The sequence below is a fragment of the Corythoichthys intestinalis genome, chromosome 1 (genome assembly GCF_030265065.1).
Source record: "Corythoichthys intestinalis isolate RoL2023-P3 chromosome 1, ASM3026506v1, whole genome shotgun sequence".
NCBI classification, from domain to species: domain Eukaryota; kingdom Metazoa; phylum Chordata; class Actinopteri; order Syngnathiformes; family Syngnathidae; genus Corythoichthys; species Corythoichthys intestinalis.
In genome coordinates, this window is record NC_080395.1 from 44,154,862 (window position 1) to 44,182,571 (window position 27,710).

At 40.3% G+C, this 27,710-nt stretch overlaps 1 protein-coding gene across 1 annotated transcript; it reads left to right on the top strand.

Moving 5' to 3' along the window:
* Positions 1 to 467: 467 nt before the first annotated feature.
* On the top strand, positions 468 to 17,315 carry atxn1l (ataxin 1-like). Its single transcript, XM_057852020.1, has 3 exons — positions 468 to 901; positions 4,485 to 5,596; positions 11,781 to 17,315. Exons 2-3 carry the CDS (start codon positions 4,607 to 4,609, stop codon positions 13,053 to 13,055), a joined length of 2,265 nt encoding a protein of 754 aa, XP_057708003.1. The 5' UTR covers positions 468 to 901; positions 4,485 to 4,606; the 3' UTR covers positions 13,056 to 17,315.
* The last annotated feature ends 10,395 nt before the right edge of the window (positions 17,316 to 27,710 follow it).

Sequence of the window (27,710 nt, forward strand, 5' to 3'; positions counted from 1 at the left end):
GGGCTGGCTGGGTGGGGGTCGTGGCCCTGGGTTGGCGCCCGCGTGGCGTCTCCGCTCGTCTGCGTGGCTGTCGCGCGCCTGGTGCTGCTCGCATACGGGGTTGGCGATGGGGGGGCGTAGGGTTGGTCGCCAACGGGCTTACACTCACAAAGGATTCACACGATTACTGGGTTCTCGTTCACAGAGCTGATTTGTGTACACGCTACCCCTTTAAATCATTTAGCTCATAGACTCACCCAACCCCGTCCCCCTCTTTCCGTGGTCAACAGGCCCCCCACCCGGAAATACATCTAGCTGACGATAGCACCAACATATTAGTAATTGGTCTAGATGTTCAATTTATTTCTTGTTGTAGTTTGTGTTTTTTCTTTCTTCTCTTGTGTTTCTTTTCTTCTGTTCCCCCATAACCCCTTCCTGTTCGCTGCTTTGTCATAATAAACGAGGTATGTTGAGTGATCACAATGGGAGTATGTCAGACACTCAATGTGAAACATTAAAACTGTTCAGACAATCCAGGCACTTAGACTTCCATTCTCCGTGTCAAACAGCTGAACAGGACAGATTTAATTAAAAAAAAAAAAAAAAAAATTATGAATGGAAGACGTCGTACCGCTAAATACGTCATCTTGAAGAACGCCTCAACTATTCACTCAAGCGATCATTTGTAATTATTTCGACGCCCAGTGGTGCGGCTACATGAATAAATAAAATATGAAGCACTTCTACGTGAAACTCCGGAGATGCCGGAGATTGAATCAAACAAGTGACGTCATCGATGAGCGCCTCCGCTGGCCTTCGAAATGGGCTCGACTTCTGAGCCTTGATTTTTGTCACATATCGCTTATGTTTATCTCCTTAATTCTCCCCCCTAAACAAAATATTTCCGAGATGACAATTGGAGGTAAGTCAGCGCGAATAAGCAGCGCCGCTGTAGCAAATACCAAGCAAAAACCGCGTTTCTGTGTTATTTAGGAAGCGATAGAAATCTAGCAGGAGTGGAGTTGAGCGAGCTAACGGTGTTAGCAGAGTAGCTAGCTGGCCGGAACCTGCGTCCGGTTGAACACGACAAGAATTTTAAATAACAGGCCTGAGAACGTTATTCTAAAACACCAAAACGTTGCATTTATATTCAAATAAAGCTGACAACATGACGAGTAGTTGCCGTTATAAAAAAGTACTCGTTTGCCGTATCCGCCGGTAGTTAACGGTGTGGAGCGTCCGTGCTGTGTAATAGAGATAAAGTGACTTTTAGGCTCACTGTGTTCCAAGTCAGAACCAGGACGCCCATCAAGTGTGTCGTTGGAACACTTAGTTCCCAGTAAACTGAGCGGACTCTTTCCCAGGATTCTGATGCTCGTTAGCTCATGATGACATCCTTTTTTCTAATGATGCGACTATAATATGTCACTATTCATTTGAAATGCGTCATCTGTCCAGACTTGGTTGAACGGAAGCAACCTACTCATGTAGTCATGCGATACTGAATTTGTAATATTCAAATAAAACTCGAATGTTATTTTATTATATTGGAAGCATATAATGTTACATTCATTGTTGGGTACATTTTTCCAATGGGTATAGCTGTACATTCAGAAAAGAAAAATCATTTGTGGGGGGATAATTTTTATTTTGTGCTCGAAGACATCTGAGAGCGCAAGTACACTCGTGATGGTACCAAAATTAAACGCCAAATGTTGTTGATAAAACAAAATAATCCTTTTTATGTGTTCCAACTATAATTTACAACTGGAACACACAAAAAGGAATTTTGCACTTAAAGTGCAAAACTCCAAACAATGAGGTACATTAAGGGAGTTGTAATGAGCATTTATTACATTCTCTGAGTTATAATGTGTTCCTTTCACAAGAAAGAAAGATATCACCTTTAAGCTAAAAATGTAATAGGACAAATGATTCCATTTCCAATTATTTTTCATCATGATTTCATATCACTATTCCCTGTTCTTTCTCCGTGTTCCCGAAAAAAAAACCATTTTCTTTGTCAGCTGCTTAGACACAGAAAATGGTAATTCTGAGTCTCTTAATAAGCTGGAACAGTTTTAATCGGCCATATAGGAGTTTGGTGTTCTCCCATTGTGGTTGTTCATTCAGAGAATGCAACTCGACAGATGAGGGTTTATGGGGGTTAGAAAGAAATAAAAGGGAATAGTGCTTCAAAAACATTGAGTATACTGTATATGCTACCTTATGTAATTAGCATTGTCTCGATATGACTACTACTACCAAGGCGACACCATTTGTGGACATCCTACTCTTTGCTCTATTATCACTAGCCACGTTTACATGCTGACTTTTATTCATACCGATTCAAATCATTCCGAATGGAAATTTCAGATCAGCTGTTTACATGTCACTTCATCTATTCCGATCCAGCGTTTACATGTGACTGCCTTTATTCCGAAAGGACGTTTGACAACTGCCGTCTGACATGCGCAGATTAATCAAAACAAAGCGTCACGTTGCAAAACATGGAGATCGATCGTCGGAGTGCTGCTGTTTTAACTTTAACCCACTTGTTGTGTTTGTGGGGTCGTATCCGCTTCTGCTGTTTTGCTCTTTTGCCTTGTAGTAGCCGGTTTTCCACCGGTTTCTAATCTGGTCAACGCTCCGGTCTATTCCGGCTTCATGTAACCTCTCGTGAACTTTTTTAAATAGTTCACTGTTCCTCATTTTACGCCCGTTTAAGCAAGCAATTATATTCAATTCTTTTAAAGTTTGAATTAAATACAATCTTTCCGCCGGACTCCAATTAGGTGCGCTGTGCTTGGAAGCCATGTTGCAAGTGACGTTACTTACGTCACAAAGTGACGTCACCACGTCAGTACGGAGCATGTGCAGAAAGAACGCAACCAGACATCATTCCGCTTCCCTGTTTACATGATATAATTTTACTTCTAATCGGTTTGGGAAAAGGAATATTCCACCCCTGTGAATCGGAATGAAATTCCATTCGGTTTGGGCCTGTTCATTCCGAATGAGGTGTTTATATGGAACACATTTATTCGGTTTGAACAAATATTCCGATTGTTATTGGAATATTTGGCTCCATGTAAACGTGGCAATTGTCACCAACTGTTTGATATGCCAGATGTGTCTTGTGCCTCCTAGTTATGAGTTTTTACCTACCCTAATGTGTGTGTTAGTCATGCAGCGAATGAAACTGCTGCGCGGGAGCCATTGGAGAGTCCTGAAGACACCATCCCAGCCTCCGCTCATATAGATTTGACGTCAATCGCCGTCAATGGCTGCTAATGAATTAAGAGACAGAAAGTTCCGAATATAAACTCATGTGTTACAAATACATCTGATTACTCAAAAGACTTGATTGAATAATAGATTCTAAAAATGATCAATAGGGACACACCTACTCACATGCTCTTTATCCTCTGTAACAAAACCAACCATGATCACTATCTTTTTGAGCATTTCCGATAGTTATTTATTTTTCTAATACTGTATATTAGGGGTGTGATGGTACACAAAAATCTCGGTTCGGTACGTACCTCGGTTTTGAGGTCATGGTTTGGTTCATTTTTGGTACAGTAAGAAAACAAAATGCAAAATATAAATGTGCTAGTTGTTTATTACACACCATTGTGCTTTCAACAATAGGAACATTAGCCTATACCAGGGGTGGGCAAACCGGTCCTCAAGGGCCGCCGTGGGTCCTGGTCTTTGTTCCAACTGATTCAGCACAGACAGTTTAACCATGAGGTTTCAGTGGAAACAAGAAGCACCTGACTGCAATCAACTGATTGCACTTGTAAGAAACCAGATTGGTGAAAGGCTGTCCTCATGATGGGTATGAACAAAAACCCGCACCCACTGCGGCCCTTTGTGGAATAGTTTGCCCACCCCTGGCCTATACAAAGCTAGAATTCTGCTAAAAAAATAGTGGGTATTTAAAGATAATCCAACAACAATTTGCCTTTCAGACCCCGTGTATTGGTCAGCTTTCTTTCTGAAAGAAAGAAGAAGAAAAAAGTCCTGCGCTAAAGAGAAAAGCAATCCATATGACAAAGATTTTAACATGTATTTTACAAATGAAATGCCTCAATGAATCGTTTTTTTTTTCTTATGAACGGTTTTCAAATTACAGGTGTTTTAGCTCATTTAAATGTATTTTATTTAAATGGGCTATTATTTATTTTATTATGTCAGGTCAGGTTAAGTCAGGTCAGCGCTCTTGAAATTAAATATACAGTAGTAAGGTCTTACACAAGTGAAAGATGCATTATTGTACAAACAACTGCAAGATTATTATCTTCCTGTTTGAGAAACAGTGCTGATAGTGCTGTTCAAGAGTGACATTGTCGTGGTAGCATAATTTTTTTCTGACCATGTATGATTCATTCTAACCACTAAATTCAATCGAGTCATTTTAGTCAGCCATTTAGTAAATGTAACTCGCGTAACAATATCATTTTGTTCTCCAGCTCATGTCTGCTTTATTATGCCCTCAGGAGAACTTTCAGCGGAAGTCAGCTGGAGGATTTCAGAGCTGGTGCCTGAGCGGCCCGCCTGGCTTGCAAGTGTCAACTCCTGTGGCGTGCAGTGAATATACTTTCTCGGTCCCAGTGTCGCGATGAAACCGGCTCAGGAGCGCAACCAGGAGTGCCTGCCTCCTAAGAAGCGGGACCTTCCTGTTAGCAACTGTGGCGGCGCCGCGGGGACGCCAGCAGTGGGGTCTGTTATGGAAAGAGGAGGTGTCGTTGTTGGAGAGGATGAAGTAGGCTCCATTCAAAACTGTGTAGCCAACAGTGAGTCTCAGGGAGAGTGGCTGCGAACTCATTACGGAGGAGACTCTTCTGAAGGCATATCAGCAATCCCAGTAGACCAGTACAGTATGCTTTACAAAGTGGCTCTACCTTCAGTTACGTACTCGCCCAGCAGTCCTCACCCAGTGTTAAGCCACATTTCTCCAGCCTACACTGTACACTCTCCCCTCTTGCAGCACCCGGGCCTTCCTTATCCTCCTTTGGGCTACGCACAGCTCCCTCATTCTTCCCTCCAGTTCGTCAGCTCCCCATATGCAGCAGTTCCGTACACTTTACCGCCCGGTTTTGTCCCCAGTTCGTTAATCTCCCCCTCAGGAACTATCCCTCAGGCCCACGCCGTGTCCCACCTTGTCCCTTACCCCTCTGTCATACAAGAAGGTGTGGTTTCTCCGCCACCCCAGGCTCAGGTCGCCGCTCATACCTTTGCCAAAGTTTCCGGGTCCAGCAGCGTCCCGCTGATGTTGCCTTCTGAGCAGGCCGCCCAGCAGCACCTCAGCGCCGTTGGAGTGGTGTCCGCCGCAGAGCTCGGCTCGCGGGAGATGCCGGTCTTCTACCACCCTCAGGGTGCCGCCAGGGCCGCTGCCTCCAGGGATGGCCAAGATGTGCACCAGGAAAAGGAGCCAGAAATGAACGGAGGGGGTAAGGACCAGGTGGCCAGGGAGCTACCGTGTGACTCTTACGCTGGCAGGAATGCACGGGTGCAGCAGGTAGCTGCCGTCCTCCCGGCGCATGAGCCTAACCAGAAACGTCGGTTGAGCTCACCCTGTCATCGCAGCACTCCAGACAGCGATCTGGAGGTGAGTCATCTGAAACAATAGTCTTGCGATATGATGCGATAAAATACGTGATTTTCAACTTTTTGTATCAACAACCACAATTCTAAGCCTGTATTTGTATCATAATCCACAAACAGTATTTAGCCTCCTTTCAAGTTCTGCGTGGGATTTGTTTCTGCAGTGCTTTTCAATCTAGGGTTACAGGTAACAGTATATTCCTGCTGACTTGAGATGTGGAGTCCACTAGTAGCAGTTGATCGAATGGGACAGAGACAAACTGACAGTCACAATCATATTCCTCCCAAGGATACTTTAGAGCAGTGGTTCTTTAATTGGGTTTAGTGAGTAAGTCTAAAGCCTGAATTATACTCCCGCGTTGCGGTGACGGCGCAGCGACTACAGCTTCATTCAACATTCGATAGTTCTGCGGTGAGGGAACGCGTTGCTCTGTAATTCACCGCCAAGCCACTAGAGGGGTGTGGAGTTATGTTGTACGGTTTTGGGGCATGCTTGTTGACTTCCGCTAGTCTAGTTTAACGGAGAAAAAATAAACAATGCAAGATGGAACTCTCGAAAGTAAATATTCTGCTCATCAACATTGAATAAATATTGAACGTACAAATGTTGAGGGGCAGGCGACGCAGAAGACGGTTTCGAGGCGGTCTGGCCGACTTTTGATGCCGCACAGAGAGTTTTAGACTTGGGTGGAGAGAGCTAGCTGTGGCGGCTAGCTTCAAACTGGCGTCGAGAACTGCATTCAAGGTCTGCAAAGCCCTCCAGCCCGATTTGTTTGCTGTGTCCTACAACCAGCCAGTGGGAAGCCATAGCAGATTTCTGGCATCTATGGAACTTCCCAAACTGCATTGGGAATCACAATAATGTCTTGACGAGACCTGGTCTTCGATGATACTTGCGTCTGCTCCGTCCATTTTTGCATGTAGAAAATAATGTTTGATTCTTTTCTACAATGGCGGTGATTTCGCGCTGAACGGGAAACAACAGTCTGAGCGGACCAATCACAGTCCGTTTCTGCCTTGTCATACGCGTCTACGCGACGCGAAGGTTAGAAAATTCGAGAGGAGCGCGTCAGGCTACGGCGCAGGGTCGTAACTCGGGTCTTTCTTGACGGCGCAGGTCTGACGCGGAAGTATAACTCTGCCTTAAGACACTTGGTGATGGTTAAGACACACTCAGGACCCAGTTTTATGCGCCATCTAAATACAAGACACGAGTCCGTGCCAGGAAAATTGGCATTTGAGACCACGCTTTTGTAATATCTTGTACTGGTGCAAACCTGCGTTTTGGAAAGTGGGTGGGATGCACTCGATATGGGAGTGTACACCGCCGAGTGTTTTGCACCCAATCCACGAGATTTATTCCATAACCTTTAACTATTATACCTCCAGTTGACGGAAGGAGAGACTAATTTCCTCAGTGGAAGGTTGACTCACCCCTGGTATGAGGAAGGACAGAAGACCTACTAGGAAATCTGCAAAAATGGCCTCGGTATCACTTACTTTCGTTTTGTTCTTGTTGTTGTAGACACTATGTAAAAATGTTAGGTTTTGCTAAAATTAGAGGCTATATTCAAAATTTCCGATTTTACGTCCTTGTTATACAGAAAATATGTTAACTGTTATTTCTTTGTGTTCCCGGTCAAACTAAGTCTATAAAACAAGGAGAAAAATGTACATATATATGGTAGAAAACACTCAGGTGACTTGATGTTCTGCTCTGAGACCCCCAATTTGGACAAATTTCAAAATTGTCCTATATGCATGTGTGAGACATCATTGGAAAGCTTAAAATCTCAATTTTCTGGGGGAAGAAAAATTTTGAAATAGAGGATATTTTAAAAAAATCTTTTTTTTTAAACAGCAAAACCCTAACTGGAGGTGAGAAGCACACGGGAGCAGAGTTAAAGACGGCATGATTTCAACGAGATATTATCGCGTACTTACCTCTTTTCGATCCAAAACCTCCATGTAGCATGTATCACCGCGTGTCAAGACACAGCTGTAAATGGCCACAGCCGGATTTTTGGGGGATTTTATGGTTAAAACATGGTGATATAACAAGGGTCGCGATGCAGAAATCGCAGACATCAAGGAGTAGTCGAGATTTTATTTTTCATATATTTTAGAGCTGTCCCGACTAGTCGACATAGTCGACGTCATCGATGACGTAAATCCGTCGACGAGCACAACATCCCGTCGACGGTTAATGAAGGGTTAAAAAAATATATGCGCGGAAAGTTCAGAATGTCGGATGCTCTGTATGCAAGCGGGGAAAGCGGCACAAAGCCAAAAAAGCGCACCAGAGTGTTCAAAACATTGACTTATTTCAAAGAAACAAAGGAGCGGACACTCTTCCGTCCTGTCTCTTCAATGCCAAGCTTGGCTGCACGTCGGCCGTGAATAAACACATCAAGCGCCGTAACCCAGTTTGTAAATTTTTTTTTTTTTTCATTTTTTGTACACCAGAGGGTGCTGTCGCCTTACTAAATAGTAATGTTTCATTGACAATGGGCGTAGAAGTGCTATTAGTATTGTTCTTAATGCTAACTGAAAGGTTTATTTCATGTTATGGTTTATTTTATGGTATAGAAAATTATATAAGGTTAAAAGGTCATAAATATATACAATATATACAGTGATTGCACTTAAGGGAGAGATTGTCAATGATAAGGTAATAAATTAAGGTAAAGGCAATTCATATAGGCAATTCATCGATATATAAATAAGGTTTAAAAGGAAAAAGGTGAAAAGTTTTCGTTAATTTCTAATTGTGTTGTTTTATTTGTGTGCACCATAGCTTTTACAGTGTGATTACATCAAGGATGGAATAAAAGTTGTAAACCATCAGTTTAAGAGACCATCTTTTCAATCGGGATGATACACTAGTTAATTCTATCAGCATTTGAACTCATTGTTTATTTGTGATTTATTATTGTTATTTACGTGTTTATTTGTACTTTAATAAATAATTTAGGTGTTCCAATATGTTTTTTGTGAATTGATAAGCGTCAACAAAAATTTCATTGCTAAATTAGAAAACAAAAACAAAAAAAATTTTTTTTTTAATTATTAGATTAGTCGACTAATCGTAAAAATAGTCGGCTGACTAATCGGGAGAAAATTAGTCGTTTGGGACAGCCCTAATATATTTACCCTTTTAAACTAAATGCGACAGTTATGAAAAAAATACGATTAAGTGATAATTATGAAGTAGATATCCATGACTTATTTACATACACCATTTTTTCATTGTGACGTAATTTAAAATATGTGAGTAAGAAGGTACACAAGAAAGCCCGCAAACACTTTGCTGAAGACATGTCAACAAAGCACATGGATCACTGGAACCATGTCCTATGGTCTGATGAAACGGGTGTTTTTTCTTGTGTACCGGCTTCAGAAGAGGCTTCCTCTTGGTGTGACAGCCATGCACACCAATTTGATGTAGAGTGCGGCGTAGGGTCTGAGCACTAGCAGTCTGACCCCTCACCTCTTCAATCTCTGCAGCAATGCTGACAGCACGCCTGTAACGGGTCACGTGACATTTTGGAGGGAAGCAGTACTCAATTTGGACATTTAGGGATGTATGTCGTTTCTAAGGGGTGTACTCACTTTTGTTGCTAGGGGTTTGGATATTAATGGCTATATTTTGAGTTATTTTGAGGGGAAAATAAATTAAATCTGTTATTTAAGCTGCACACAGACTACTTTTCATTGTGTCAAAGTGTCATTTTGTCAGTGTTGTGCCATGAAAAGAAATACTTAAATATCTGCAAAAATATGAGGGTTGTACTCACTTTTGTGATACACTGTATATGCATTGATCCAGTGAGCTTTATTTATTTGTTTAAATAAATAAGCGGCATGGAAAATGAATGAATGAATGAACTTTATGCCTTTGACATGGGATTGAAGTATAGTTATAAGCATAGTGATGTAACGTTGCACAGATGAGTTAACATTAGCTTGAATGCATTGCGGCGTGTGGTCTTGGTTCATTGTCACTTGTTCTTGCAACAACATACACTGGTTCACCCAACATACAGAAAAGCCAGCCAATTCTACCCTGTCATTTACTGATGTCTACATCTCTCACTAAGCCAGGCGTTGCCATTTAAAGCCATACAAACTATAAATTACTCAAAATCGCAGATACTCTAGTTAGGTCTGAACAATATTGGGGGAAAAAAATTACCTTGCGACTTTTTGGGGGTTTGCGATATAAATTGCGAAATTAAAATTACAAGAATTTTCACCAGATGACTTGAATAGCTCTATTTGGGAAGACTTTGGCTGACTCACTGTGACCTCATTGCATCTGTTCACGTAATCAAAAATCGGACCGGTCACGCTTTTTTCAGAGGCTTGGAATTGGGTGAAAAGGACTGGGTTTTTTACTATTTCATGCTCATACAGCCTTTTACCCTCCCTCTTGCTAAGCAGTGCGACCAAACTGTTTTTTTTTTTTTTTGGTCACCTGTGCAGCAGGCATTTGGTACTTAAAGATAACGATGATTGACAGGTTTTTAGCTTTGATCTGGCCAGAGATGCCTCGGTAGCTCTACGATCAAAGGCACAAATGTGTTAATCATCGTTAAGCTTGGTACTCAGTCTGAAGTGTGCTGTGGCAACTCATTCATTGTGTAAGTGAGAGTCTGTTTTTGGCGGTGAGCCTCAAAGTAAAAAAACAACAACTGTTTTTCGATATCTCATCGGGACTCTATTTCGGCAGATTCACAAAATCGGGTGACTTGAACCGGAGTGCAAAAATATGCAATCGGGACAGACATCCCTAGTATTCATATGATACAGTTTAATCCAGGCTAAGAGGGTTTGACTGTGAATGACGAAGATTGGTGTATAAAAAAGGGATCCAGGAAGCCATGTCTGCACAATTGCTGCTTTTATGAAGAAAAACAAGAGTTTTCATAAAAGAAAAAAACAAAAACATTTTTAAATCGCACGTCCTGCGATGGGACTATTGCGCATGCGCACATTGTGATGGCGATCTTTAAACAATATATTGTGCAGACTTAACTCTAGTCTTATGTCACGATGGTGACTCCAAAGGGACAAGAATAATACCAGCACCAACCTTTAGGCCTCTCTAAATTGAATTACTGTTATTTCAGCACTAGAGCGCCCCCAACTATAAGCCGCACTGCCCAAATTTCACAAAAATACACATACAAAATCCATGGTTTAATTTGGTACAGTACATTTACATAGGAAGGTTACACAGAAAGGTTTTATTGATCAAAAATCTATTTACAGGATTAACGACACACACCAAGGTACCTCATTCATATGCAGCGGCCTGTCAGCGGAGCTAGACCGTAACCACAAATTCCACTAGTGTTATCTGAATTAAAAAAAAATAAGTAAATAGTCTGAAACTATAAAAACGCCTAACACTGCGTTTTTGTAGAAAAAAAATCCACTTTACCTTACTGTATGTACTCGGCTAAACTCTAGATTAGCAGTTTCATTGTAGCACACTGTGGCTATCTGTCCTTTTCATATCGGTCTAACCACCTATGGCTGGCCTTAAACCAGGGGTGTCCATACTCTTCCGCAGAGGGCAACAGTGGATGCTGGATTCCATTCTAACGAAAAACGACGATACCTTTTCACTAATCTGGTGTTTTACTAGATTAATCAGTTGATTGCAGACAGGTGCTGCATGTTTTAGCAGAGACTTCATTGGTTAAACTGCCTGTGCTCGATTGGTAGTAACAAAAACCAGGACCCACAGCGGCCCTTGAGGACTGGTTTGGACAGCCCTACCTTAAACTATTCCGTGATAGCATCAAGCATCGGACAGAGCCTTCATCGGCAGTGAAGTCCTCTGAGGTCTGGTTGCAAATAGCGAGCCAGTAGCCATGTGTTGACGCTAGAATAACGGCCTCTTGTAGCAAGCATGGGTTGTCATCAAGTGAAAATCTGCCTCATCACCGACGGATAGCTTAAAACCCTCTTCGAAGTTTTAGTCTGCTGAAGCAGCTGTCAAGCTTTGTCGGTGCTAGCGGCCAAAATTTGTCACAATTTAGATATCCATTCTTTTGAAACGTATCCAACAATCTATGGTTGGGTTGGATACCAAGGCTTTTCTCTTCACAACAAGTCGACATGTACTTGGATCTGATAACTGACATTTGTATACTTAAATGTCTTGTCTATTTTTCCAGGTGCAGCAGGTGGTTGGCAGCTTAGCCTCCTCCTCCAGCCAAGGTGTCAGCGGAGGCCGCAAAGAGGTCTCCTTTGCCCCCTTGAATCTGTCTCAGAGTGTCCAGCGAACCAGAGCTGTGGCCCAGCCTGCGAGCTACGGTGAGCCCAGAGTGAGTGGACAGCAGCAGCAGCAGCAGCCAGTGGGGCCGCCGGCCCATGCTGTCATGCTGGCCAACGGGCAGCCGGTGCTAATCCCTGTGGAGTATCACCCGCAGCCGCAGCAACACTACCCAGCGCAGGCTAATGATGGCTCTTCCAAGTCCTCCTTTAAAGTCTCAGACACTTTAGCCAGAGCGTGCCTCCCCGAGAGGGCCGCAGGAGAGCCGTTCGTACCCCAGCAACAGCCTCCCGCTGAGGTGACCCAGGCCTTAGCCTCCGCCGCCCCCGGTCCGGTCACCGGCAACCCGTCGCACTTCATGAAAGGCGCCATCATCCAGCTGGCCACCGGGGAACTGAAGCGAGTGGAAGACCTGCAAACTCAGGACTTTGTACGCAGCGCTGAGCTGAGCGGAGGGTTGAAAATAGACTCCAGCATGGTTGTGGACATCCGCGCCAGCCAGCAGAGGCCCGGTTTGGTAACGCTGCAATTCACCGTCGGGGAGCAGCAAAGCAAAGTGACCATCGACGTTCCGCCGGAGCACCCCTTTTTCGTGTTTGGCCAAGGCTGGTCGTCGTATAGCCCGGAGCGCACCGCACAACTCTACGGTTTGGCCTGCCACCAGATGCAAGTCGGGGATGTGTGCGTCTCGGTCACGCTGCAGCAGCAAGCGTCGCAGCAGAAAGCTGCGCAACAGCACATCGCGGCCAGGACGTTGAGCAAAAGCGGCTCCGTGTCGGAACCTGCTCATCGGCTTATGGGGCCTCCCGCCCCGCAGCACTCGCGCCCTCAGGCTCATTTCAGGACAGAGCGCGTGCACAGAGACAGACCGAGGGAGGCTGAGAAAGACGCGGCTGACAAGGAAGAAGCCGAACCCCACGTCAGGCCCGGTCGGACCTCGGGCGAGTACCCCCGCAGTCAAAGCGGCTACCAGTTGCACACGCACGCCTCAGCCTTCGTAGGCATCGCCACAGGGGCTTCTCAGAGACGCTGGTCTTCTCCTGGCCTCCAAAGATACAATCTAAAGGGAGAGCACACTGCCTGTCCTCAGATCACCACCTCTGGACACATCCGGCCTTCATTCATCCCCCAGGAGGTCAAACTGTCCATCGAGGGACGCTCCAATGCGGGAAAGTAACGACCTGCTGCCGACGGAGAAACGAGTGTGAATGTAGCCTGCGAATGTTGAAGATTTTTGCACATTCAACCGAAAAAAATCGAATTCTGGCTTGGCGTCACTCACCTTAAGGGGTAAGGTTGTAGTACGCTACATTTCTCCGCACTGGGAACGCGTGCGTTCGGCCCTCTCCAGGTTGCGTTTGGAGCCTTGTGATCGTTGATCCATTCCTGACTGTCTGCGTCTGTTACAGGACGCTGGGGCGTCCCGGCGCTTGTCTTACAATCCAACTTGTGAAGAATCAATCACACACCTTTTTTTTTTTGTGTCCTCAAATAAGTTTGTCTGTTCATGTGTGTTCGCATAAGTGCAACAAACTGGAATCAGTGCTTTCGTCATTCCAGTATTAATTCGTCGGCCCCTCCGTGTTCTTCAAAGACCTCCTTAACCCTTTATAGGGCAAGTGATTATTGTTGGTGGTTTAAAAAAAAACTTTATCCATAAAAGACCTGGTTTCCAGATACAGTGGGGAGAACAAGTATTTGATACACTGCCAACGGGAAAACCCATTGGCAGTGTATCAAATACTTGTTCTCCCCTCTGTGGGTGGACGCCAGGTCTTGATTTGAATGATATATATTTTTTCCCCCCTTCCTATTAATCCATATTTTTATTAATAAAAAAAAATAATTAAAATGGAATGAATCAACACAGAAATACACCCATGGTCAAACGTTTTGAGACACTTTCTCAGTCAACTGATTGGTGAAAAATCTCAAAACTTATGACCGTGGGAGTACACTGGTTATAGCTCCTAATAACATGATAGTTTTTTTAAAGAAAAATTTCATGATACTGTATCTAACCCATTGTCTGCCATTGACATTGATAGATGTCCAATTCACTTAAACTGAGAGGACAGTTGTGAATGCTCATCTTTTGTTGCCATTGACGCCACAAGATATCCAATCCATTTTGATTGGTAGAGGCTGGCAGCAAATGATCGCTGCTAGCCCTTCCTGTTAAAATGGATGGGACATTTAACACTGTCAATGGTAGCCAATTAGTAAAATGAGTGTTCTATAAAGTGTTAAATATCAGTCGGGAAATAGCCCAATTGCATTCATTTCAAGTCTGCCTGGAAAAATTGAAGCAATAGTGTCGATAATGGGACGACCCTCATCAGATATTCTTTCCCCCCAAAAGTGCCACCTCGTCTCTGGAAAATTAATGCACTATCCCATCTTCTCATCTCACTTTTTTTTTTTTTTTTTTTTTTTTTTTTTTTTTTGCTCTCCCGACATTTGTCTTTCCTCAGCATGCGAAGGGAACTCGTTTGGAAAACTGATGTGCATTTTTTGCACCTGTTTACAAATCAGCCAAGTAAATGCTGCAGTTTCCTCACGCTGTCCTAAGATTTAATAAGTGCAATTAGAACATACGTGGAGGTTTTAGCAATCAGGAGGGACATCAAGCATACACTCCAACATTCCTACTGAAAAAAAGTACAAAAGATACTTTCCTTCTGGGACACATTCATTTAATCTCACACCATTTACTCTCTGTCTAGTTTGCTTTGCTTGTGAGCAGCAGAGGCTAAAGTTAACATGGCTGCCAATCTTTCCAAGTCGTTTTCTATGCAGTAAAGACAGCAGGAACGCTTACCTGATTGCCATTTTGCTCCATCCTTCCTCGAAGGAGACGTGTTCCCGCTTGCCATGCAATTAAAAAACAAATAAAACCTCAAGTCTTGTGTAAAAAAAAAAAAAAAAAAAAAGGCCAAAAAATACATTTAAACCACATTTGTTCGTAATGTGTTTCCCAACTTTATAGTCAAGGCACATCATTTGAGAGATAACTAATGGCAAAAAAAAAAACAAAAAAAAATGTCACTGTACACAAAAAGTTATGGATATTGGGCCTCTGGGTTGCAGTTTGAGGGGGAACCCAAAATGCACTATAACCAGAATTGTAACTGTTTATTTTCGAGGACAAAGTATGTTCACAAGAATGTGTAATCTTGAAATTTCTCGAAAGCCTAACATTGCAAATTTTGTGAAAAACTGTTGCACAGAGCAATTGTAGCTTCTGCAATCATGTTAAGAATAAGTCACTATCTGTCACTAGCATAGATTACTGAAGACACAACATTCGTAGTCGATAAATAATAATTATCTCATGGCTAACTATTGCAATATGCCATCACCTTAAATTGTCAGACACGTAGCAAAATTGCCTAAGTCATTTTTTTTTTTAAACATCTTTGGAAAAACAAAAAAAAATCCACCAGAAATTCCAGTTGCCTTGATAGGAAAGAAAAAAAAGCATTGAATTCTGCCTTTTTCCAGTTTTTTTTTATTTATTTTTTTTTATTAAAAGCAGTAGAACATCAGTAACTTTCTAGATTATTTACAGATAATGGGGAAAGTTAGCATTTGAACATTAAAGCAGCTAAACACTTTTGGAAATGGCTTTTGATAGCACAATAATCATGTATTTAGCAATATCTCATGCTGTGAGTGGTCAACCCACTTGTAATATTACTGTACTTGTTTACATGGTGACAGCTATCCTTGACATAATGTATATCTAAGATCTTAGTAGGTCTTGTGACATACTACATAAACTCATACTTTGTGAAATCTGCATATATATAATTTAAGTGTAAAACGCGTCAACCTCTCTGACTTACTGTAAGCCTATTGAGCATTATCAGCAAATCTCGATTCAAAAGTGGCCAGCACTGCCCACTAGTGGCACTGTAGTCTCATTAACCTTGTCAACAAACTTAGGTTTCACAGTACAGCTGCTTCTGACAGTCTCTGTGAAAGTGTACGTAATTGGAATGGAAGATTTGGTTTATAAATTATGTATAAATACGTCTTTGGCACTGAACAACTGATACTTTTTATCAGTGTGCAGACAGTAAGTTAATGACTTAGGCAATTATGCCATAAGGCTAGCCTTATTCGATTGTAACGGAATTAGTATGGCGCCAAAAATTTGCCAACGCCTAATTTAATCTCCTAAAACACGAGGTATTAATCCCATTTTCGGGCGCAAACAGTGCCGCCTGTCTTTACCGGAGAACATAAAGCGCTGTTTTGGTTTATTTTTGTTGGGACACTTATTTCGACATGGCTGCCAGTGTGTTGCTGTAAGTAATTGCACTAAATATCTCGTTCTTGACAGTGTTGTTGCTTTAACTTGGAAGAGTCACAGTATGGAAAGCCCAGGTTGTGCACCGGAAGCCGTTGGAACCTTTATTATTCGCTTAATGTCCATGTATTGGTATGTTCTTTGCTCTTAATAGTAGGAAAACTACGTGCTACTGGTAGGGTAAAAGTACACCATTTGATATTCATTCATTCATTCATTCAATATTCGAGTACTGCATGGAATTGTGTTACTAGTGAGACCAAAGAGCATTCTAGAACATGGAGTTTAAGATGATTATCAAGTATGTGGAGTAAATGCTCCAACTTGGGTGTTGTTGTCGTCTAGCTAGCTTTGACCACGATTGTTTGATGCCTTAACTCCTGCTTCGTACAATTTTGACGAGTGAGTGATGGTCAACTTCCTACAGGTGAATTTCTCAGATTGTTTCCATGTTGACTTTAAACAAGAAGAAGAAAAACACAAAAAAGCAGAACGGTTTCAAGTTTTAAAGATGTATTTTTCCCAATTTGGTTGTACTTTTGATGTTTTTTTTTTTTGTTTTGTTTGGCACAAGATGACACTGCTTTGTATGTGACGTTGTGATGTGTAACTGAAAATGAAAAACTTTCTTTTCCAAAATGCCTAAATCTGCAAAATATATGCAAAGATGTAAATGTCAATCCTCAAGTATAATCCAGGTCGTCTGAACTCTGTATAGTGACTTTAATATCGTCTGGTCGTACCAATATGTATTGATCTGTTATCAGAAGCCTTATAGACTTGTCCACCCAAAGTGCACCCTTAGAACTACCCTACACCTACCTGAATTTAACAAAGCATTAATATTTCTATTTTGTTGCTTTTTTATTATAATTTTTACCCTTGGATAAAATAGATTTGTACTGTATATTTGTACCTCTCCGTGAACTACTTAGATTATTTTTTTGGTTCATTGTTTTTGTTTGGCTGTTTGACCTCTATGTACTTTAAGGACACAAAGATATTGTATTTTTATTGTTACAGCTAACTCTGAGATGTTGCTTTGAACATATTAAGTCAACACAATATAATATATATATATATATATATACATCTATACAAATATAAATATAAACTTATCAAAACTACGCTGCCTATTGAATGTGTTTTGGTTTTTTTCTTAACTCATTCATTTCTTGTACTTGAATAGCTGACATTGAATAAACATGAATGCCATTGATGGTGACACGCGCCCGATCCATTTGGACTGGGACGATTGCGGCCAGCACCCCCCCCCCCCCCCCCCAGTCCAAATAGATTAGACGCCTACCGACGTCAGTGGCAGCCAATGAGTTAATTTTGGAAATAACATTACTGCAGTTCAAAAAAGCAGGAAGGGTGTTGATGCGTTTTTTTTTTTTCGGTTTGAGTGTTGTAATACGATGTGAACAATGTAAAAACTGCATTTTTTGAGCAACTTTGGTCCGTCTGTCACCATCAATGAGTTGATATACTACACGTGTACATGGTAACAACATTTTGTCTAAAATCGCGTGGAGAAAAAAATGGAGAAGGCAACGTTGGTGAATGGCGGCCATTTTTGCGTCGGAATACTTCTATAGCGGGCCTGACTGTAGCGAAAGTAGAGTGATTTTCTCCACTAAAATACTCTTAATCTCTCATGGCAGGCGTTGTATACTGTATTTGCAAAAACTAAATGCTAACCACCTCATTATTCCATATTTTAATAGCCTTTTTTTTAAATTCAAGAAGTACCATTTTTTTTAAGATACTAATATTAAATTTGAGTTTAGAGGGTTAACTCCCTGAATTATTGGCAGATTTAAAAACTTCGGTCTACAACAAACTGTATTAATGTGGCTATTATTTAGCCGGATATTAAAAAAAAAAAAAACATCAAGTATGCAGATAATTTATTGCATCTGAGGTTTTTAAAGTTTGTTTGAAAATTGATCTTTATACAGTATATACTAGTATATGGCAGGAAAAACTCAGGTGGCTTGAAGTTCTGCTCTGAGACCCCCAATTTGGCCAATTTTCAAAATTGACATGCATGTGTGATACATCATTGGAAAGCTTAAAATCTAAAATTTTTGGGGGGGAAGAAATTTTGAACAGAAGGACATTTAAAAAAAACAAACAAACTGCGAGAGCATGAGGTGAGAGCATGAGAGAGCATACGGTAATTAAAGACACCATGATTTTAATGAGATATCGCATACTTACCTTGTTTCGTTCCAAAAACTCCACGTAGCATGTATCACCGAGTGTCAAGACACAGATGTGAATGCCCACAGCCGGATTTTTGGTAGATTTTATGGGTGAAACATGGTAATATAAAAATGGTCGCGATGCAGAAATCGCAGACATCAAGGAGTGGTCGAGATGTTCTTTTATAGCCTATTTATTTACACTTTAAAAAGTTTTTTTTTCCAATTTATCTTTGTTTGGATCGATTATCATATGACATAACGGGGAAAATGCGACGGTAACAACAACCAAAAAACCCCAACAATGAAGCGATAGGTATGAGGTAGATATCCGTGACTTATTTACAGACACCATTTCTTTCATTGTGACGTAATTTGTTTAAAAGTTTGAAATATGCGAGTGAATAATTTGTAAAAGTTTTTTGTTAACGAAATATTAGACGTCAACTAATTATTCTAAGCTAAAAAATTATCTTTTTAAGGCTGGGTTGACACAAAAACGGTTGCGCGACGTCTGTAAACGGGGGTTACCAGGGTAAAACGGACAAATTAAAACTAGTTCCGGGCATAATGCGCCATGAATCTGCTCTGGCAGAATATAGACATACTGTTCGACCAAACACAACAGTTCTTTTGGCTTAAAATACAGCAGTTTATGTTAAAGAGGGGTGCAAGAGCAGAAACTGCTTTTTTGGTCTTGTCTGTGTTTTCCGCCATATACATATGGCGGAAAACACTCAGGTGACTTGAAGTTCTGCTTTGAGACCCAATTTGACCAAATTTCAAAATTGTCCTATATGCATGTGTGATACATCATTGGAAAGCTTAAAATCTCAATTTTATGGGGGAAGAAAAATTTCGAACAGGAGGGCATTTAAAAAAAAAAAAAAAAAAATCAAACCCCTAAATTCTAACTCGAGTCAGAGCATGAGAGAGCATAATTAAAGACACCATGATTTTAACGAGATATCGCGTACTTACCTTATATCGATCCAAAAAGTAACATGTATCACCGAGTGTCAAAACTCAGCTGTGAATGGCCACAGCCGGACTTTTGGGGGATTGTATGGGTGAAACGGTAATATAACAAGGGTGGCGATGCAGAAATTGCAAACATCAAGGAGTGGTCGAGATTTTCTTTTTCCAATATTTACCCTTTTAAACATTAAAAAATGTTTTCATTGTCTCTTTGGATCGATTATAATCTAAAATATTGCGGGAAATGAGAAAGTAACAAAAAAAAAAATACAATTAAGCTATAGTTATGAGGTCGATATCCATGACCTATTTACGGACACTATTTTTTTTCACTGTCACGTAATTTGTTTAAAAGTTTGAAATATGCGAGTGAATAACATTTTAAAGTTTTTTTTTAAAGTAAATATTAGAAATCAATTAATGATTCTAGGCTATAATGATAAATTTTTCAAATAATAAATACAACCCTTAGCAAAAATGATGGAATCACTAATCTCGGACGAGCACTCACTCAGACATTTTATCATGTAGAACAAACCTCAGATAAAAAGTTTTGAACTAATTCATTTTTTTTCCAAAGTGCAACTCTTTAGCATTCAGAAACACTAAAAGAAATGAATAAAAAACCATTGTGGTGGTCAGTAAATGTTACTTTTATAGAGCAAGTGCAGGGAAATATATATGGAATCACTCCATTCTGAGGGAAAAAAAAAAAATGGAATCGTGAGAAACAAAGAAATAATCAAAACACATCTCCAGTATTTAGTAGCACCACCTCTAGCTTTTATGACAGCTTGCAGTCTCTGAGGCATAGACTTGATGAGTATTCTCCATCAATTTGGTGCCAACTCTCTTTAATTGCAGTTGCCAGATACTCCTTGCAGGTCGATGTTTTAGTTTGATGTTTTCTTCAGGCAGTCATCTTTGTAAATCTCACTGGAACAGCACCAAACCAAAGTTCCAGCATCATCACCTTGTCCAATGCAGATTCTTCTCTCTTGACAAGATGATGATGATGGAACTTTGGTTTGGTGCTGTTCAAGTGAGAAGAAAACATCAAAATTCCCTCAGTCCTTGATGATATGGGGCTGCATGTCAGGCAAAGGCATTGGGGAGATGGCTGTGGTTAAATCTTCAATAAATACACAAGTTCACATTGAAATTGTTGACAGCTTTCCTATCCCTTCAATTGAATATATGTTTGCCATTTTCCAAGATGACAATGCATCATGCCATTGAGCTAAAACTGTTAAAGCATTCCTTGGAGTAAGACTCATCCAGTCAATGTCATGGCCTGCAAATAGCCCAGATCTCAACCCTATTGAAAACCTGAATTGGAAATTGAAAAAAATGGTCCACAGCAAGGCTTCAACCCGCAAGGATGATCTGGCAACTGCAATCAAAGAGAGTTGGCATTAAATTGATGAAGAACACTCATTAAGTCCATGCCTCAGAGACTGCAAGCTGTCATAAAAGCTAGAGGTGGTGCTACTACTATGCTAGAGATACGTTTTTAATGGTTATTTGTTTGTTTCCCATGATTCCATATTTTTTTCCTCATAACGGAGTGATTCCATATAGTATATTTCCCTGCACTTGCACTATAAAAGTAACATTTACTGACCACTACAATGTTTTTTATTTTATTTTATATATTTCTTTTAGTGTTTCTGAATGCTAATGAGTTGCACTTTTGAACTAATTCATTATTTTTTCAAGCTTTTTATCCGAGTTTGCTCTACATGATAAAATGTCTGAGTGAGTGCTCGTCTGAGACTGGTGATTCCATACTTTTTGCTAGGGTATTTACATTACTTACCTTCTTTTTATGGCTGGGTTGAAACAAAAGCGGTAGCGCGGTGTCTGTAAACAGGGGTCTCCAGGGTAAAATGGACAAATTTAAAATAGTTTGTGGGCTTAATGCGCCATGAAACTGTTATGGCAGCATATGGAAATACAGTGGTACCTCTACATACGATCGCTTCGACACACGAACTTTTCGACATCCGACGTAAAATTTGACTCGCCATTTGTTTCTACATCCGACGACATGCTCGAAATACGACGACAATGGCAGCACCACAGACGAATGCACGGCGGATTTTCTTGTGTGACAAATCAACACAGGTTTCAGAAAAGGTTGGTACAGGTGGTGAAACAAGGAAAAAGTTGACGCTTACCTTCTAAATAAAGATGCAAATGACAGAAAAATATGAGCGTAGGGTGGGCATCCGTGAAATGGCTCAACAATACATCTCCACGGTCCTCCTCCGACCATCGTTCGCCAGTCTTTATAAGTTAAGCTGACAATTCTTATTGTGGTAACATCTCCAGAGAAATCGCCAGCTTCGCCACGTTTTCAGCATTTCTTTCACAACTTATTCAACACAAAACGCCTGCTGTCTGCCGCAATTGACGATGTTCTCAAGAAAGCATTGAAAGCGAAAGTAAACTTTCACCCGCTCCCCTCCCTCTTTGTCACGTCAGCGCCGCGGTGCCTTCAGGTACAGAAAAAAACGTCCGCCTTATTAGAACCCGTTTCGTTACACTATTAAAGGAATTATTATTATTATTATATTATTAATCCGATTTTTATTTATTATTTATTTGTTTTGCTATATGTAATTGCCATTTGAAATAGTACCAGCAGTATTTTTTAAGGATTTAGTGCAGGTTTTTGGGCTGTGGAACGAATTAATGGAATTATAATGTATTCCTATGGGAAAATCCTGCTCGACATACGACCATTTCGACTTACAAACAAGCTCCTGGAACGGATTAACTTCGGATGTAGAGGTACCACTGTATTATTCTATCAAACACAACAGTTCTTTTGGCTTAATATACAGGAGTTTATTTTAAAGAGGGGTGGGAAACTGCTTTTTCAGCCTTGTTTGTTTCCCGCTATATATATAATATGAATCCTATTCACAGTTAGTATTGTTAATCTTACCTTTAAAAAGTAATTAATTACAGTTACAAATTACTTCTCCCAAAAAGTAATTGCGTTAGTAACTTAGTTACCTGAATGTAAGAGTAATTACCAGTAGTTACTTGGCAAAGTAACTGGTGATAATTTTCATGTTTTTTTTTTTTTTTCTCAAAAAAACAAAAAACAAAAAAACAAACAAAAAACAGGTCACACAATGTGAAGTTCAAAGGGTTTTTTGGGACAATTGGCCCTAGCCCAATTCTTTACCCTAAACTTAACGAGACACAGGGGTGTTGCGGATATTGCGATAACTAGATAGTAACCTTTACTATGTCTGGAAGTCATTTAATGTTGTGAATCAACTGTTAAAAGTTGTTAAAATTGCTCCCGTTATTGCATTACTTCCCTTCTGTCTACTTGTGGCATGTATAAGTTTTAAAACTATTTCATCATTTAAAGATAGATTTAAGTCAGGATTTTGCCGATTTAGGAGCATTTTAGATCAAAAGTTACTTAGGTTCGCTAGGAAGGTTCTCTACAACTGACCCTTCCTGGGAAGGCTACTGCTTTAAGATGGCGGCTGTTTACTAACGCATCTAGTTCTTTATTATAGATGTTGCTAATGCAGCCGTGTCTGTTTTGCATCTAGTTCGGTATAAATGTGATATCTACCGAAGCATTACGTGGGCGTAGTTTGTATCTGCTATCGGCAGTCAGGTATTATTGGAGCCACCTAGCATAGTAGCATCGCGTTTGCAAAGGTGTCACCGTCCCTTGCCTCCTCCCCAGCTCTCTCGTCTTCGCGAGTCAGTCTTTCTCAGACTTTTCTCGCGTCAGTCAACCAACATATAACGCACGCCTTTCCCGCCTCAACTCACTACTAAAGAAAACGCCGTTAGTAACGACGTTATTAACAACACTGTTCACAGTATGTGTGTTTTGCTAGTTGAACGTCGTTGTAAGGAGTTACAGTACTGTAACCGGATTAGTTGAACAGTCCCATCCCATTGAGCTAACGTCTTTCAACTGTGCTGCAGCCTGTTGCTCTGTATTCATAACAAACACAAAACCAGGAAGACGTCCATGGTAAAATTATTTTATTTGCACATTCATAACCCGGTTCGGGAGCTCCTTACGAGCCAGTCACTAAAATGACACGCCGCTCAGCTCGTCCCATAGTCTGTAAACAAGGACGTAGACGGGAAATCCTAATCGATTTTAGAAACAAAAAGGCCATTCAAATTTTAACATTGTTTTCTTTCATAATAATGTATTTAAGAACAAAACAGGCAAGCATGAAGAGAACATGAAAAGACGACCTCGTACTGGAGTGGAGTATGACCACATGCACCGTTTTGCTTGAAAACACGCAACACTTACATTTAAGCATTTACTCCATAACCCCGAATTAAGTCCATTTACAGTATTATTAAGTTATGCTCTTTTTCCATTTCATCCATATAGGAAAAATTAGCTCAAGTGTGCGCACTCGACCTGACTACAGCAGGAAGAAACTGACAACCATCCTGTTGATTGCCAGTGCTGGCCCACAAAAAAGACAAATTAAAATAAGGTATATTTTGTAAAATCAGTTGAGTGTGCATTAAATCTCCTGAGAAGGTTACACTCAAGTTTGTTTGGACAAAAATAACAAAAAGGTGAACTGCATAGTTTCAGTGAACAATAACAAAAATTATAGGAAAGAAAATATATTTGCACAGGTGTTTGATGCACTCCTAGAAGAGGGAAATTTAATCCCCTGCAAAAAATGAATACTAAAATAATTATCCACATAGGACATTGAAGTTAATTTTGCGAATTATCGCACGAATAGGTAGTATTTTGACATTGTGAATAGTGAGGGAAACAATGTTAAAGATGCAACAATATAGAATAAAATCTTAATTCTAAAAGGAGTTTATCGCAAACACCATTACAAACATTAATCCAGATCTTCTGAGAAGTGTTCCTCAGCAGTGGAGGACACTCATTGAAATGTGTTTTCAACAAAATGGCAGTCATATAGAGCTTATTATATAAATAAAAATGGCTTGCGTAAAGAATCATTAATTTTTCCTATGGATGGAGACTTATGGGACACCCTGTGTGTATATATAAATATATTGTATAACCAGGCACATATATTTACATAATTTGTACTTTTTGAGTGAAAAAAGGAGGCCCCAAAAACGTATTTAGCAATTTTTTTGTTGTTGCTAATAACTCAAAATCAGTGTGATTTGAAAGTTGAATGACAGGCTAAGTACAATTTAGTTGTTATTAACTGTTGAATTCAATACATTAAATCTTTGTATTATTTGGTACAATTCTAAACTTATGAAACATATAGTTTGATTGAATTAGTCTCAAATTACTTTTTCATTCACTGCCACGGATGAGAAGAAAAAGTTGGCTCGAGTCAAACCCCGCCAATAGTTGTCATTTTTTGTTGTCCGTCATGCCATGTTTAGCTCATTTTACATTTACAAAAAGAGGCAAAATTAAAACAATAAACAATACACGGTAAAAAAAAGATATTAAATAAACACCGTCACAAGAACAAAAGTATTCAAACTTGATTGCTGAACTATGTGCCAGAATGACATCGACAGATATGGAACTCTAACGGAATGACATGAATGAGTTTTTCCCCTCTTGGAGGTTTACAACTTATAGTAAAGTAGGAGCAAATACAGTATGTTTCTTTACTTCAGTAGTTCGAATTGAAAAAGTGATAGCATCCATTGCGTAGACCTCTGTAAACAATCTTAAAAACTATAAAATGATTAAAGATTTACTAATACTGTATAGCCTATACGTTAAATGTCCACTTTTCGAGTTAAACTGCTGAAGTTGATCAAGTTTTCAATATATTCCAATTGATTCCAATACACATTAATAGGTAACAATCAGAGGTAACATTTGCCAAGAACAAGCAGCAGAGACAGAAAGAGGAAGTAGAAAAGGTTGTGTGGAGTCTTCGTTGGATTGCAACATTTTTCAAAGTTGGAAACTTTCCACGGTGATAAAACTGGAATTTATAAAATTAAAATGGTCTCTTAATTGGAACACTTTAAACATATACTAGTCCTTCTAAAAAAAATAGCATATTGTGATAAAGTTCATTATTTTCTGTAATGTACTAACAAACATTAGACTTTCATCTATTTTAGATTCATTACACACAACTGAAGTAGTTCAAGACTTTTATTGTTTTAATATTGATGATTTTGGCCAAAAAAAGTCAAGAAAAAACAAAAATCCATATCTAAAAAAAATAGTACATCATGAAAAGGTACTCCAAAGAAGCTACTAACCTAATCATCTGAATCAACAAATTAACTAAAACCCCCACGAACGATTCCTGAGGCTTTTAAAAACTCCCAGCCCGGTTCATTACTCAAAACCACAATCATGGGAAAGACTGTCGACCTGACCGTTGTTCAGAAGGCCATCATTGACACATCATTGAGCGGATAGGCTGTTCCCAGAGTGCTGTATCAAGGCACCTCAGTGGGAAGGAAAAAGTGTAGCAGGAAACGCTGCACAACCAGAAGAAGTGACTGTACCCTGAGAAAGATTGTGGAGAAGGGCCGATTCCAGACCTTGGGGGACCTGCAGAAACAGTGGACAGAGTCTGGAGTAGAAACATCCAGAGCCACCATGTACAGGCGTGTGCTGGAAATGGGCTATAGGTGCCACGTTTCCCAGGTCAAGCCACTTTTGAACCTGAAGCAGCGGCAGAAGCGCCTGACATGGGCTACAGAGAAGCAGCACTGGACTGTTGCTCAGTGGTCCAAAGTACTTTTTTCAGATGAAAGCAAATTTTGCATGTCATTCGGAAATCAAGGTGCCAGAGTTTGGAGGAAGACTGGGGAGAAGGAAATGCCAAAATGCCTGAAGTCCAGTGTCAAGTACCCACAGTCAGTGATGGTTTGGGGTGCCATGTCGGCTGCTGGTGGTGGTCTACTGTGTTTTATCAAGGGCAAGGTCAATGTAGCTAGCTATCAGGAGATTTTGGAGCACTTCATACTTCCATCTGCTGAAAAGCTTTATGAAGATTTCATTTTTCAGCATGACCTGGCACCTCCTCACAGTGCCAAAACCACTGGTAAATGGTTTACTGACCATGGCATTACTGTGCTCAATTGGCCTGCCAACTCTCCTGACCTGAACCCCATAGAGAATCTGTGGGATATTGTGAAGAGGAAGTTGAGAGACACCAGACCCAACACTGTGGATGAGCTTAAGGCCGCTATCGAAACATCCTTGGCCTCCATAACACCTCAGCAGTGCCACAGGCTGATTGCCTCCATGCCACTCCGCATTGAAGCAGTCATTTCTGCAAAAGGATTCCCAAACAAGTATTGAGTGCATAGCTGATATAATTAATTGAAGGTTGACTTTTTTGTATTAAAAAACACTTTTTTTGTATTGTTCGGATGAGATTTTTTGTGATACGGATTTTTTGTTTTTCTGGACTTTTTTGCCAAAATCATCAATATTAAAACAATAGTTGTGTGTAATGAATCTAAAATATGTGAAAGTCTGTTTATCAGTACATTACAGAAAATAATAAACTTTATCACAATATGCAAATTCTTTTAGAAGGACTAGTATATAAGAAAATATTTTTGAAATCAGAGAGGCACCAAAAATTTAGAAGCTGAAAGTTTTCATCCTAAATGTGACTAAAAATGCAGTTAGAGTCCAAAACAATCTTTTCACTGAAATAACATTACCAAAGCCGGAAGTGGCGTTGGTGCTGGCAAATAGCTCGGTAACGTGCACTTCTCTTGCTACTAAATGTAAGAGAAGCACCCCAAATGCATCTCTAATTGTCACTCGTCTTCCAAGCAAACAAGTTGAGACCATGGAGTGAAAACACAATAAAAACAAAACAATTGGAGTCTATCAGTGCAAGTATCACTGAGGTGTGTGTATTGTAGTGATTTAACTGGACCCACGTTATAAAGAGCTTTACTGCAATGTGGGAATAGTGCAGCCTTACCAGTGAGAGACTTCAGTACTCTAGCTCATGTTGTCAATGAGCTGAGGAACGGACATAAGTGTGCCAAAGCAGGGAAGCTACTTTTCATTGGAAAAAAATATTAGGCCTACATGGCCCCAAAAAATACACTGTAGTTACAGCCCCCGATAACAGTAATTAATAGTATTTAACTCATTGCCTATTGACGACAAAAGATATGAGGGTTTCCCCCTGTGCTTTCTAAGCCGAATGGCTTTTCTTCTGTTTGCTTGTTAAAACAGTTTTCAAGACCGTGCCTTTTTGTTAGACTCAACATATAATGTTATTACAAAGTAAATTGTTTATAACAACACAATACTGTCAAATTCATGTCAACATTGCCATTTTATAATTTTCCCCCCCAAAAA

What these genes read in the sequence shown, in the direction of transcription:
- atxn1l (XM_057852020.1), top strand. Translation starts at nt 4,607, where the DNA reads ATGAAACCGGCTCAGGAGCGCAACCAGGAGTGCCTGCCTCCTAAGAAG. An exon ending in CTCCAGACAGCGATCTGGAG is followed by an intron (nt 5,597 to 11,780) that starts GTGAGTCATCTG and finishes CTATTTTTCCAG; the next exon opens with GTGCAGCAGGTGGTTGGCAG.